General features: G+C 38.1%; 1 protein-coding gene across 1 annotated transcript in view; it reads left to right on the forward strand.

Annotated features, from left to right (window-relative positions):
• KCTD1 (potassium channel tetramerization domain containing 1) overlaps window positions 1–13885 on the forward strand; it is a 119641-nt gene that overhangs the window by 88869 nt on the left and 16887 nt on the right. The window contains 1 exon segment of the mRNA XM_020968689.2: window positions 10182–10326. Coding sequence (XP_020824348.1) covers window positions 10182–10326 — 145 coding nt within the window.

Below are 13885 nucleotides of genomic sequence, written 5' to 3' on the forward strand. Positions count from 1 at the left end.
ACATAGTATTCTTATCCACAAACAAGAAAATTGTGAAAATTCCTTATTAATAGGATATTGATAGGATGAACAGCAGACTCAAGGGTAGCTAGGTGTCAGTTTGGGTTTGTTTGATGGCAGTTTGGGGTGACTTCGCTGCTGGTATCCTGCAGGAACCAGTCCTAAGGCCCATTGTTGGTGATCCGTCTGAAGAGATCAAGGAATGAGACCGAATAGGGAGATCATATTAGTTTGCTGACATTCAGAAACCCAAGAATAAAGTTCAAAATGTACTTCAAAAATAGGATGTAACTCATGTGGACAATGGGAAAGATTATATACTTGGGAACAAAAAAATCTTTCTAAGAAATATAGGAGAAACACTGACCAGAAACATATATAGTAGCAAAAAACTTGAGGTCACACATTTGACTGCAAGTGTTTTGTTTTGTTTTTTTTAATTTCATGAAAGCAAAATGTCAAAAAAAGTATGACACTGAAGAACAAGGAGATAATCCTTCTGCTGTGTACCACATGAGTCAGATGTCCATTGTGTCCAGTTTAGTCAATATCCTTTTTCAAAATTTTATTGCCATTTCTTGGTTTTTTTATATCATAAATTTTTTTTCCAGTATCCTTTCCTGTCCCCACCCCAGACACCTCACATAATAAATGCTGTTTTTTAGAGGAAGAAAGAAAGGGGAAAAGGGAAGAACTCAGGAAAACTGGTAGTCAATGCACATTTTTCTTTTTTATGTACATTTTTATTATCTTTTGTCTTTTACAGCATCAGTTTCCTCCACTATCACTCCCCCCTCCGAAAGCTATCTCATATAATAATCTTTTAAGTTCAAATAAAAGAAAAAGAGAAAAAAAATCAGCCTAACTGATCAATACATTGAAAAAGACTGAAAATATGTGCAATCTACCATACTTGTAAGACCTCCCATTTTTGCAGAGGGGTACGGTGGGGGCATCTTCTCATAAGCCTTCTTTGGAGCCATGCTTCTTCTTTGTAACTGCAAATTTTTGACTTTTTTTATGGTGGTTCTTTCCATTTATATTGTTGTAGTCATTGTGTATATTGTTTTCTTGGCTCTGCTTACTTCACTCTGCATCCATTCATTTTCCATGTTTCTGTTCATTCTATTTTATTCTGTTATTTCCATAGTTCTTTTCCATGGTCCTCTTTATTAATTATATTTATCTTTTCTTAGAGAACAGTCATATTCAATCCATTTGTTTGCCACAGTTTGTTTCGCCATTCGCTAGTTGATATATGTCTTTGCAATTAAAAAAAAGTACTGCTATAAATATTTTGGTGTGTACATGGAGACTTTTTCCTTAACAGTGGTCTCCTTGGAGCACTAGGCTAGAAGAGTAATCGCTGGATCAAAGGATATGGATATTTTAGTCACTTTATTTGCATAATTCCAAACTGTTTTCCAAAATGGTTTTACTAATTCACAGCTCTACCAACTATGTACTAGTGTGTGTATCTTCCCACAAGCCCTCCAGCACTGCCTATTCCCATCTTTTGTCATATTTGACCATTTGCAAGATATGAGGTAAGACCTCAGGGTTGTTTGCATCTTTTTAATTATTAGTGATTTGGAGCATTTTTGACGTGACTGTTAATAGTTTGCAATTCTTCTTTTGAGAACTGTTTGTTTATATCCTTTGACCACTTATCTATGGGGGAATGGTGTTTGGTATTTTATGTATCTTGGATACCAAACCTTTATCAGAGAAATTCAGTACAAAGATTTTTTTTTCCCTTTGACTACTTGACTTCTTATAAGTGCATTATTTTGTTTGTACAAAAGCTTTTCAGTTTCACATAATCCAAATTATCTATTTTATCTCTTATAATTGCCGCTATCACTTGTTTGGTTAAGAAGACCCTCCCTACCAATAGCTATGAAAGGGATTTGATCCGCTTCTCATCTTATTTTTAATAATATGATCTTTAATATTCAAGCAATGTATCCATTTAGACTGTATTGTGGAATACAGTGTAAGGTATTGGTCTAAGCTTCATTTCTTCCAAATTGCTTACCAGTTTTCCCAGAGTTGTTATCAAATAGGAAGTCTTTCCTAAGTAATTTATGTTTTCTGGTTTGTCAAACACTGAATTGAGTTCCATTGTTTCTGATTCTCCCCTGGCTAGTCTGTTCCATTGATCTAACTCTATTTTTTTTTCTTAACAAATATCAGATGGTTTTGATGAGCTGCTTTATAATATAGTTTGAAGTCTGGAAGTTTTATTCCCCTTTGTACCTCTTTTTTTTCATCATTTCCCTTGATATTCTAGATCTTTTATTTTTCTAAATGAATTTTATTTTATTGAGTTCTATAAAGTATCCCTTTCAAGGTATAGAATTGACTCTGTAAATTAACTTTAGTAATGTTGTCATTTTTATTATATAAGCACAACTCAGCCACAGGCACTGAATATTCCTCCGTCTATTAAAGTTATTCTTTATTTTTTAAGGGGCTCTTTGTAATTTAATCTATATAAGTATTTTATGTGCTTTGGTGAATTGTGTGCTCAGGCAGCTACATGGCACAGTGAGTGTAATGCAAGATCTGAGTTCAAATCCAGCCTCAGATACTCACTGTGTAACCCAAGTCACTTAACATCTGTCTGCATTCAGTTTCCTCAACTTTAAAATAGGGATAATCCTAGCACCTACATTCCAGGGTTGTTGTGAGGATAAAATGAGATAATATTTCTAAATCATTTTATAAACCTTGAAGGAAGCTATAAATGCTAACTATTATTGATCCACAAATATTTTATGCATTTTGTAGTTAGTTGGAATGGAAGTTCCTTTTCTATTATTGCCTCTTGGATTTTGTTATATCATATAGAAGTGCTATTGATTTGGGGGAGTTTATTTTGTAGCCTGTGTGGTTGCTGAAGCTGTTGTCTCAATTGGTATCTTTGCTGATTTGTAGGATTTTCTAGTTAAACTATCATGTCATCAGAAATAGCAACAGTTTTATCTCCTCTTTACCTATCTTTATGCCTTTAATTTTATCTTGTCTTACTGCTATTGCTAGCCTTTCCAGAATCATATCAAATAATAGAGGGAAGAGTAAGCATCATTGCTTTACTCCTTACTTTATTGAGAAAGCTTTTAGTGTGTTTATATTCCATACGATGATTGCTTTTGGTTTTAAATGGATACTTTTTATGATAATAAAAAAAGGTTCTCTCTGTGCCTATACTTTGTAGGGTTTTTAGCATAAATGAGTTGTGTTTTGTCTTAATCAAGTGGTTCAGATGATTTTGGTTTTAATATAGTAAATCAGGAGGGAGACAAGCATTTATTAAGCACCCACTATGTGTCAGTCATTATGCTAAGCACATTGCAAATATCTCATTTAATCCTCACAACCTTAGGAGATAGTTGCTATCGTATTTTACAGTTGAGGAAACTGAGACAGACAGAGATTAAGTGACTTGCCCAGGATCACACAACTAATAAATATCTGAGACCAGTTTTAAACTCATGTCTTCCTGACTCCAAGCCCAATGCTTTCTTTACTGTACCACCTAACTGCCTTGGATAAGTCCCCATGGTCTATTTAAAGTTTTTGAATTGGTATTAATAGTAGTCTATAGTCCTCTTGTACTTTATCCTTCCTGGTTTAGGTACTAAGACTATCTTAGTCTCATAAAAAGAATCTGGTAAGGTGCTTTCTCAATTGTTGAGAATAATTTGTGTACTATGATGGCTAATTTTTCTTTCAAAGTGTGAATCTATTAGGACCAGGAGGGTCCCCCCCCCCTTGATGGTCCCTTCATAGTTCGTTCTACCTCTTTCCCTAGGATTGGCTTATTTAAGATCTCTGTGTAGTTTTCTGATAGTTTGAGTATTTTATATGGTCAACACATTTTTTAAAAGGAAAGGAGAAAAAGGAAAAGATTCAGGGAAATAAGTACAACAGAAACAAAGAAATGAAAAATAACTTCTGAGATCTGGAAAAAGAAACAGCTAAAGGTTGACAATATTTAAACATATGAATGGTCTTTATGAGAAGGATGTTGCTCAGTGGATTTTTCCATGTCTCTATGGGACCAAACATGAAAACATGGGTAATGTTTCAGCAGAAGAGATTTCACTTGGAAGCAGTGAAATGGGCTGTCAAGAGTGGCTGTGCAGTCTTTGTCTGTAGAGAGCATTAAGGCGAGACTAAACAGCCACTTGCCCTGAATGTTTTACTTTAGACATTCATCTGTCTAAAGCTAGGGGGCAATACCAGATGTCCTCATGTGCTCTCAAGGTTTCTTCCAAGTTCTGTATTCTATGACAGATGTTTTAGATATATAAATAAAAGCTATAAGCAAAATAAAGTATTGTTTCCTTTTCAGATGTTTTATTTCCTTAAATTAGAATACTCTTACATTCTAATATTACCACAGGTAAAAATATCCTTATAATGAAGATGATTAGAAAGAAGCGATTTCCATGTTCTGTTCAGATTGCCTGTAGCAGCAGTGTTTGACTGATGTATTTATAAATTCTTCATAAAGAATAATTCTTTGCAATAAACATTCTCTCTGGTGTCTACAGACATAAACCAGTCATTCTGTAGAAGAAAAATACCATTTGCGATGTAGGTCAGGAGGGGAAAGGGCACCTGAAGTCTACCCTAACATTTTTACAGTTGTTTTTTTTTCCATTCTCTGTAGTAGAAGTTACCCTTAATTCACATACTGTCAAACATCCCATCCCTTCCCACCATAAGGATTCATTTACCATCCTCCTACATTCAGCAGCTCACTGGGAATCCATCATCTCCAGAGATTAAAGGATGTATCACTTCTTTGACTTTCCTCCATTGGATTCAATTATTTTTCCTTTTATTTGTTCATTTATTTGTTTGTTTGTTTGCATATCGCAATGACAGTTGAGGCAGTTAGGTGACTAGACTTGGTGTCAGGAAGACCTGAGTTTGAATCCTGCCTCAGGTACTTACTTAGCTTCCAGACCCAGGACAAGTCACTTAACCTCCGATTGCCTCAGTTAACTTTCCTTATCCACGGTCTAGTCATAGTAATAGCACCTGCCTCTCAGCATTGTTGTGAAGCTCAAACATGTAAAGTGCTTTACAAATCTTCAAAGTGCTATAGAGATGCCAGTTATTATTATTATTACAATCAACATGTTATCCATGTAAACTTCTTGTGTTTTGAAGTTGTTCTGGGCTGAGGACTTAAAATACTTCTGAAGGATCAATGTAGCTGATCACCTTAATGCCCCAAATCTAGACCTCGAGTCATCAACTAAACGTATTTCAGCCATTCATTCTCCAGGAAATTTCCAATTCTTTGATTTATTGCTGTTACCATTTTTCTTTTTCATTCATTTTAAATGACTTTTTCTTTCTCCTTTTCTGCAACTATTTGTGCTTCATCAAGAAATAGATTCCCAATATTGCATAGTGCTTCCCACCTATTCATATATAAATAGTTATACATATACCTGCTTAGTGTATGTAAAAATTTGATCTGCTTCCACTTGAAGATATTTCCCCTAGAGGTTTTAATTGCTTCAATCAGCTTTCACAACAAGCTCTGTACAAATTTATATCATTAATTGGTGTATATTTATCATTAATTTATGCATATAAAATAGACAAAAATTTTCAAATTTGGAATTTTAAAGAAATATTGCTAGTATTTATGTAATTATAAAACCACCTTAAGCAAATCCAGTTCTGAAAATCTGGGCTTAAAACAAGTCAATTAGGGTGTGGTTGCTCACTTTTAAAAGTATCTTCCATAGGATTCTTTCCCAGCTGTTAATAATTTTTCTTTTTTCCCCCCACATCCACTAGCTCAGCATCTGGCAGGTAACAGGTGTTTTATAAAGATTTGTTGAATGAATGAGTGAGTGAAAATTGATTGAGGATCTCCAGTACAATAACTTTTGTTTTTATGATCTCTCTTTTCTGATCCAGGTAAAATGGTCTTTGCAAAACCACTGCCAGCATCATCTTCCTTTCAAGTTGTTACTTTTCTCCTACCAGGAGTGGGGAACCTGCAGCCTCAAGGACACATGTGGCCCTCCAGGTCCTCGAGTGTGACCCTTTGACTGAATCCAAACTTCACAGGACAAATCCCCTTAATAAAAGGATTTGTTCTGTAAAACTTGGACTCAGTCAAAAGGCTGCCCCCAAGGACCTAGAGGGCCACAGGTTCCCCACCCCTGTCCTAAACATTCTTTGACTCAGTGTTCTTTACATAGCCCAGTTGGCTGAATCAGGATGTCCCTTCTTTTTTTTTTTTGGCTGCTTTTTGGTGAAGCAATTGGGGTTAAGTGACTTCTCCGGGTCACATAGCTAATAAATGTTAAAGGTTTGAGGTCACATTTGAACTCAGGTCCTCCTGACTCCACCGCGCCACCTAGCTGCCCCTGGATGTCCCTTCTTCTGTCCTGCCAAGGTGTGTGGAGACCTCCACCATCTTCCGGCCATCACACCTTCTGTTCAGGCCCTGCCTCAAATACCTAGAGCTTTTTAGTTACATCCCCCTAGCAAAAGTTTTTCTCCACTTTCTCCCTGCCAAAATTGCCACTGATTTACCTCTGCCAGGTAAATCTGTCTTCTGGGAAACTTTTATCTGTTTAATTGATCAAATTAAGCTCTAAGGCAAGACCCATGTCATCTTCCCCGTCTTTAACAGCACAGAGCACTTTGCTGGCATCAACAAATAATAAACCTTCTCTTGTTGTGGTTTCTGATCAGACAGGTAATAGCAAATCCCTGTGATCAGCTTTTATCTTTTATTATAGTTAATGATTCTGCCTCACTTGAAATTCCAGTTATCTCCATCTGCTACTTCCAAATCTTTCTTAAGTGAAATGGTTGTTCTCATACAATCTATAATCTCAGCCAGCCTTTTCACAACATGCGGCATCCACCTATATTTACCTCCTACTGTTTTCTTTGCTTTTTTTCTCACTTCGGGATGAATTCTGACGTGAAGATGCCTCAAACTCCATCTATTTCCAGTTTGCTAGAACAGGGTCATTTTCCCCCTAGATTTTCTAAATGAAGGTCAAATGATGTTGTTCTATGAAGTAACATAGCCACAGTATACAAAAAGTTCAAGATGGACAAGTTAACCTTACCACTAAGATTCTTCTTTCTAATTCTCCCATCCTTAAAGTTGTTTTCTAGCCACAGCCTTCCCAGAGCCACTCCCTAAGTCACACATACTCCCCTGGGTCGTCCATCCAGCACACCCTCTTGTATCACTCAGTTGCTTTGGAGCTTTCCTGTTCTCCTAAGTGTATGGAATGGTGATTTTTGCCAGTGAGCAGTAATTTTCCTTAAGGAACTATCTTTATCCCTTTTCAAAAGAGAACTAAATCACTGATACTAGCATGTAGTAGATAACAAAATAGTCGCTTAAGATCAATCAGCAAGCTTTTCACAGGCACCAGTTATGTTCCACGGACTGTTCTGGGCACTGGAATACAGAGACAAAAATGAAACAATCCCTGCTCTCAAGGAGTTTATATGCTATACATATACATATAAGTATATGCATACATATACTTAACACATATACGTATAAGTAGATCCCCAAAATTTTATTTTTAAAAATACATGGTAATTTTGGGAAGAAGGCACCAGAATCTGGGAACTTTCTGGGAAAGAACCTCATGTAAGAAGTGGACCTTAAGCCGAGCTTCGAGGGAGGCTAAAGATTCTAAAGTGCAGGCTTTGGTGTAGGGAACTCCAGGAAAGGAAGTCCCCTTTTGTCGACAGACCAGCTCTGCAGCTTATGGTCTTAGAGAGCTGCAATAGAAAATGAAGTCCTTTGTAGACACTTCTTAGAAAGCAAATGTAAATTTATTTTTCCAAAGTTGAAGTACTTTATAATGATTAAGACTGACTGGAGAAAAGATAAGAATATACCCTTCCCTTCCTTCTTTGAAAAACTGGGGGACTCTGAGTGCACCTATTATACCCATATTGCATGTCTTGTCAGATTTTGTTGGTATGTTGATTAATTTTACCCAACTTTTTTTTTTCTTCTTTGTTACAAGGGATAGCTGTCTGGGAGGAGGAGGGAAGGATATATTTGGAAATGAAGGTTATGTAAAAAAAAATTACATAAAAACTTTAAGAGAATGAATTACCCTACTCTCATTCAGGCAGACTCTCCTACACAGGACAGATGTGCTCGTTTTACATTCATCGGACACATATTGAAATTATTGATTTTTTTTCATAGAGACAGAGAGTGGTGCAGTAGATAAAGTACCAGCCTTAGAATCAGGAAGACTTGAGTTCAAATGTGGCCTCAGATATTTAACTACCTTGGTGACACTCAGCAAGTCACTTTAAACTGTTTGCCTCAGTTTTCTTTACTGTAAAATGGGGATAATCACAGCACCTATCTCCCAAGGTTGTTGTAAGGATCAAAATGAGATAATATTTGTAAAATGCTTAGCTCATTACCTGGCACATAGTAGGTGCTATATAAATGCTTATTCCCTTCCCTATCCCAACAAATGGGGGGAAAAGAAGAGAAAAGCAAAATGACCTGTAGCAGTCCCTTCTTAGAATGGATCAGATTCCTTATATTCCATTATAGTAATTGTGCCCTTTGTACTTGGCGTCTCCTGGGGAATTTTTAATTACTCATTAAATATTTTCTTGCCATCACCTCTTCTAGCCAGTCAGAAAAAAAGGATGGATTCGAGTTAGTGTGTGAAAAGCTGGACCAGGTGTCTTTGTGCCAGAGATATTTTTATTTTTCTTCCTTCTAAAAAAATTTTAAATATAAATGATAGGCTCCAGGCAATGCTTTGTCTGTAGAGCCCCCTGGAAGCAAATTGCTTGAAGACAAGTGATTCTTTCCCATTTTTTAAAAAATGGCTCTTTAATTGCAAGGGGTGAAGAAGTGAGTGAAAGGAAAGGCCGGGTCTCTATGCAGTCAGGCTCCAACCCACCTTTCCTCACTTATTTCACATGATTCCTCTTTCTGCATTAGTGGGTTGTTTTTTGTTGTTGTTGTTTTGCTTTTTGGCTAGGCAATGGGGTTAAGGGACTTGCCCAGGGTCACACAGCTAGTAAGTGTCAAGTGTCTGAAGCCAGATTTGAACTCAGGTCCTCCTGAATCCAGGGCTGGAGCTCTATCTACTGTGCCACCCAGCTACCCCCCTGCATTAGTGTTGTAACCGGTCTAGGCTATTTGATGTTCACAAATCTGGCTGTGCCCCCTCCTATTCATTTTCATGGGTTGTTAGGAATATACTCCTACCTGTCCATCTGTCACAATCCTTCTCTTCCTTCAAGGCCCAGCTTAGTTACTCTGTCTTCCATGGAGCCTTTTCTGATCCCCCTAAGCTAAAAGTGTTCCCTCTTACCTCTTATGATCTCCTACAAGCCCTTCTCTCTGGATCTCCCATTGCCACGTTCTGCTTTGCCTTATACTATATATTTGGATGCAACTCCGTGAGAATAAGGACATTGTCATCTTTCATCTTTGCATTCTCTAGTGTCTAGCGAATATAATGGGCATTATTAATGTTTGTTGGATGAAAATGAATTGTTCATATAAAAATAAAACAAATAATTCGAACGGCTTCTTGGCAGACTCTTAGGAGTCATGGTCTACTGGTTTTAAGATCCACAGGGATACCCACATTTCTCCAGTGCTGAAGAGCGTCTTGCCATAGGAGCTATCAGAATGTTCTCTTTAGAGGTGGAAGCTTTCAGGGGTCTTTTCCTGTGTTGTTTCCCTAGTAAAGACCTACATGTCTCTGTCACCCTAACTGCTCAAGTGTCAAGCTGAGCTCTGTGATCTTCTGGACCTTTTTTTTTTCCGGTCTGGATTTGTGATTTCATCAACATAGATTTCATTCCTCCCTGATAAGGAAACTCTTTCTACTAATCAGTCTCTCCTCCACATCAGCCCTTTCTCTACTCTTACCCTTTGACAGCTGCTTGAGGACACTAAGAGATATAAGTGGCTTTCTGAGGGTCATGCAGCAATTATGTATTTCAGAGGCAAGTCCCACCTGACTCCAAGGCCAGCTCTTCAAACTCTCCCCCCACATGACCTCTCCTCCTTTTTTAGAATGATCGAAATCTGTGGCTTTCAGTCTCAATGGCTGAAAGGAATATTGATTGTAATTCTGACCTCTCTGTTCATTCACTCTTTTCCACTGCAGAATTGGAAGACTTTTTGATGGCACGGAGCCAATTGTTCTGGACAGCCTCAAACAGCATTATTTCATTGACAGAGATGGACAGATGTTCAGATATATACTAAATTTTCTACGAACATCAAAACTACTCATTCCGGATGATTTTAAGGTGAGATTTCTGTGTTAAACTGCGGACAATATAGACATGTAATGTGTTTTGAAGTGGTGAGAGCAAAGTTTTGGAATTTCTTGTTTTCAGTGTATTTTGGGATCAGATTTCTTCTGAAAGTATATAATAATGCTAGTAGTCAACACTCAAGCTGCTTTACCTACATTACTATCACTTGGTCCTCACAGAGGGTACCCTTGTTATCTCCACTTTGACAGCTGAGGACGCTGAGGCTCACGTGAAGTGGCCTGCACAAGATAACGCAACTAGGAAGTGTCTAAAGTGGCTCTGTCTTCCTGCCCAGGTCCATCACCACACATGTGATGCTGTGCTGCCATTTATAGCACTTCGGTATTGACAAGAAAGCCTCTAAGCCCCTTGAAGGCAGGCCCTGCCTCATTTTTCAACTTTATATCCTCAGAGTAGTAGGCCCAGCACCTTGCGCCTACTATGTATGAACTTAATATGTTGATTGAATTAAAGCAAATCATTAAGTTTGAGGATGACTAAGTTAGAGTCATCAGTCCTGTGACTTGGACCACTGAATTGGAATTCAGATATACTCCCACAAGTTGTCAAAAGTGAAGCCAAGATGTGTTAAATATAGACCACCACATTTAGGACAGGAAAAGAAAGCACATTAGAACCTCAAAATATTTTCTATTTTGCATAGCCAGTATAAGGCAGGCCAGACATAGAACACATCTTAGCAGGTTTAGTTACTGAAATACCAAAGGATCTTATCACGAGCTACCTTCCCCATAAGTCAGTTCTTCAGCATGAGAAACACTATGGCAAGGCCCCAGTTAATCAGTCAATCAGCAAACATATTAATCCCCTACTGTATAGCAAGTACCGGGCTAGGCCCTGGGGATACAGATACAGCAGTGAAACATTTCTTACTCTCCTGGGGACAGGAAACAACATAACATTTTCACAGATCAGTAAGTATGGAATACATAAAAAAATCAGTACAAGGTGATTTCCACAACCAGGAGAATCAGGAAAGGTCTCTTGAAGGACATGTCAAGCTGAGTCTTGGCAATAGCTGGGAGAGTGCATTGCAGCCATAGGAGACCGCTGGTACACAAAGCTCCAAGGTGGGACCTGGGAACCACAGATAGGGCAGAGAAGTGTGGGAGGAGGAAGAATATGTAATCAGTCTGAAAAGATTGGCTGGAGCCACATTCTGAGTCTTTGACCATCAAAGGGAAGAGTTTTCATTTTATCCTACAGGCAAAGCCCTGAAGCCTTGAGCAGGAGAGTGAGATGGTCAGACCTGAGCTTTAGGTCTGTCCGTCTGCCAATATGTAGCTTGGAGATGGCAAAGACCAGCTAGAAGGCAGGTGCCATAGTCCAGGTGACAGACAATGAGGGCCTAACCTAGGTTAGTTGTGGTGCGAATGGAGAGAAGGGGACATTACTGAGGAGGTGAAATCAACAAAATTTGGGAACTGCGGTGGGGGGGGGGTAGCAGCAGGGTGAGTGAGAGTCAAGAATTGAGAATCATTCCTAGGTTGTGATCTTGGGTGGCTAGAAAAATAGTGGTGCTCACCATAAAATAAAAGGGGGGGGGGAGTTTGAATGAGTTTGGGGATTTAGGAAGGAAAAGTAATGAATTCTATTTTGGACATGTTGAGTTTAAGATGCCTGTGGGACATCCAAATGGGATATATTTGCAGGCAGTTAAAGATGCAGAACCAGAGCCCAGAAGAGAAATAGGGAGGGATTTGAGAGTCATCTACATTAACATGAGCCAAAGATGTGGTCAAGAAAGAGAATACAGAGTGAAAGCAGGAGGGCTCTGTACAGAGAGAGACCTGGGATACATTTTGTCATGTGGGAAGGGATGGGAATGATGATCCTGCAGAGGAGACTTAGGAGCATGTATCAGACAGGTAGGATAAGAACCACAAAAGGAGAAGAGAATATGGAGTCGGAAAGCTTAGTCAGATGCTACAGAAAAATTAAAAAAAAAAAGATGAGTACTGTGATGAGGCCATTGGATTTAACAGTACATAAATCATTGATGACCCTGGGAAAAGCAGTTTGAGTGGTAGAAGAGGAAATCAGATTCCAAAGGGTGGAGAAATGAGTAAAAGGTGAAAAAAATGTAGACAATGAGTTTAGAAAGTTTTTCTAAGTGTTTGTCTATGAAAAAGATTGGAGAAATGTGGGTATGTTTTGTAGGCAATTCTGAAAGAGACAATGGATATTGAGGAGTTGAAAATTAGGGAGAGGGAAGATGGTCAAAAAGGCAAGATTCTAGAAGACAGAGGAAGAGGGGCGCTCAAGGGCACAGGTAGAGGCATTGGTGTTGGCTAGAGGGGCCACCTTACCTCTTGATATTGGAGAAAAGGAGGAAAGAATGGAGGATGTACACAAATGAGATGAAAAATGACTAGGTAAATGCAAATTTAGCACCAGACTTGTTTATTATTATGTAGAACTCTGTAAACTTAAGAGGGGTATGGAAAACTTAGTTATCTAGTGGCGCATAAGATGATTTCAGGTTATAAAACAGGATGTACAAGGAAATTATAAGTAAATAGGAATTCTATACCTTGAACTGAAGGCTGGAAGGTGCCTTTAGCTCTGTGAAGTTATTTAGTGGAAGATGATAGCGGTTTCTTTCTCATTTTCACTAAAAACTGAGTAAGAAGAAGTGAATTTAAATTGTAAAGGAGAATACTGTCCAAGGGGAACTTGCTGATAGTAGTTAAGCCCTGGAACAAAATTCCTGAGGAATCTCTTTCCCTGGAAATTTTTAGAACCCAAACAGATAACCTCTTGTCTCACTAAGGCCTCCTCATCCAGATATAAAGGCCCTATTTTAAGGCCCTTTCTTCTAGATCATTATTTACCAATTCTTTATACAGAACAAACCTTTTAAATTGGCTTAGAATGTATCTATGGTCTGTGGGGGGTTTTTTAAGTGACATAAAGCCTAATCCTTGAGATAAGATAGTTTTCTTGTCCCTTATGTATTAATGGCATTAAATTGCAGTACAATATATCTTCTGGCTTCTGAGTGGTACAGTGGATAGAGTGCTGAACCTAAGAGTCTGGAAGACCTGCATTCAAATCCTACCTCACATACTTATTAACTAGGTGATCCTGGACAAGTCACTTCAACTTTTCCAGCTTCAGTTTCCTCAGCTATAAATGGGAATAATAATAGCACTTACCTCATAGAGCCAGATGAGATAACTTATGTAAAGTGCTATGCAAACCTTAAAACACTATATAAATGCCAGTGAGAATGATGATGATGATGATGATGGTGATGATGGTGATGATGGTGAAGTTGAATGTTTCTAGAAGGATCATTTGAGGATAAGAGATATTCTGGGTCACTAAACAATAGTAGCTGAGAACTGAATAGTAATATTCCCTGGATATTCAAGATAGTTTTGAGTTTAGAAAAAAACATGTAAATCCTCTTTTTGCCCTTCCCTAAATATTCTAAGAAGTACTTTCTCTTTGTCACTCATTGCCTCCTGACACTGACAAAGGAACAAGGCATTTTGGAAGTTAAGGGATTATATTATGCTGGGGA

The sequence above is a fragment of the Phascolarctos cinereus genome, unplaced genomic scaffold (genome assembly GCF_003287225.1).
Source record: "Phascolarctos cinereus isolate Bilbo 61053 unplaced genomic scaffold, phaCin_HiC Scaffold_4;HRSCAF=312, whole genome shotgun sequence".
In the NCBI taxonomy this organism is placed as follows: Eukaryota; Metazoa; Chordata; class Mammalia; order Diprotodontia; family Phascolarctidae; genus Phascolarctos; species Phascolarctos cinereus.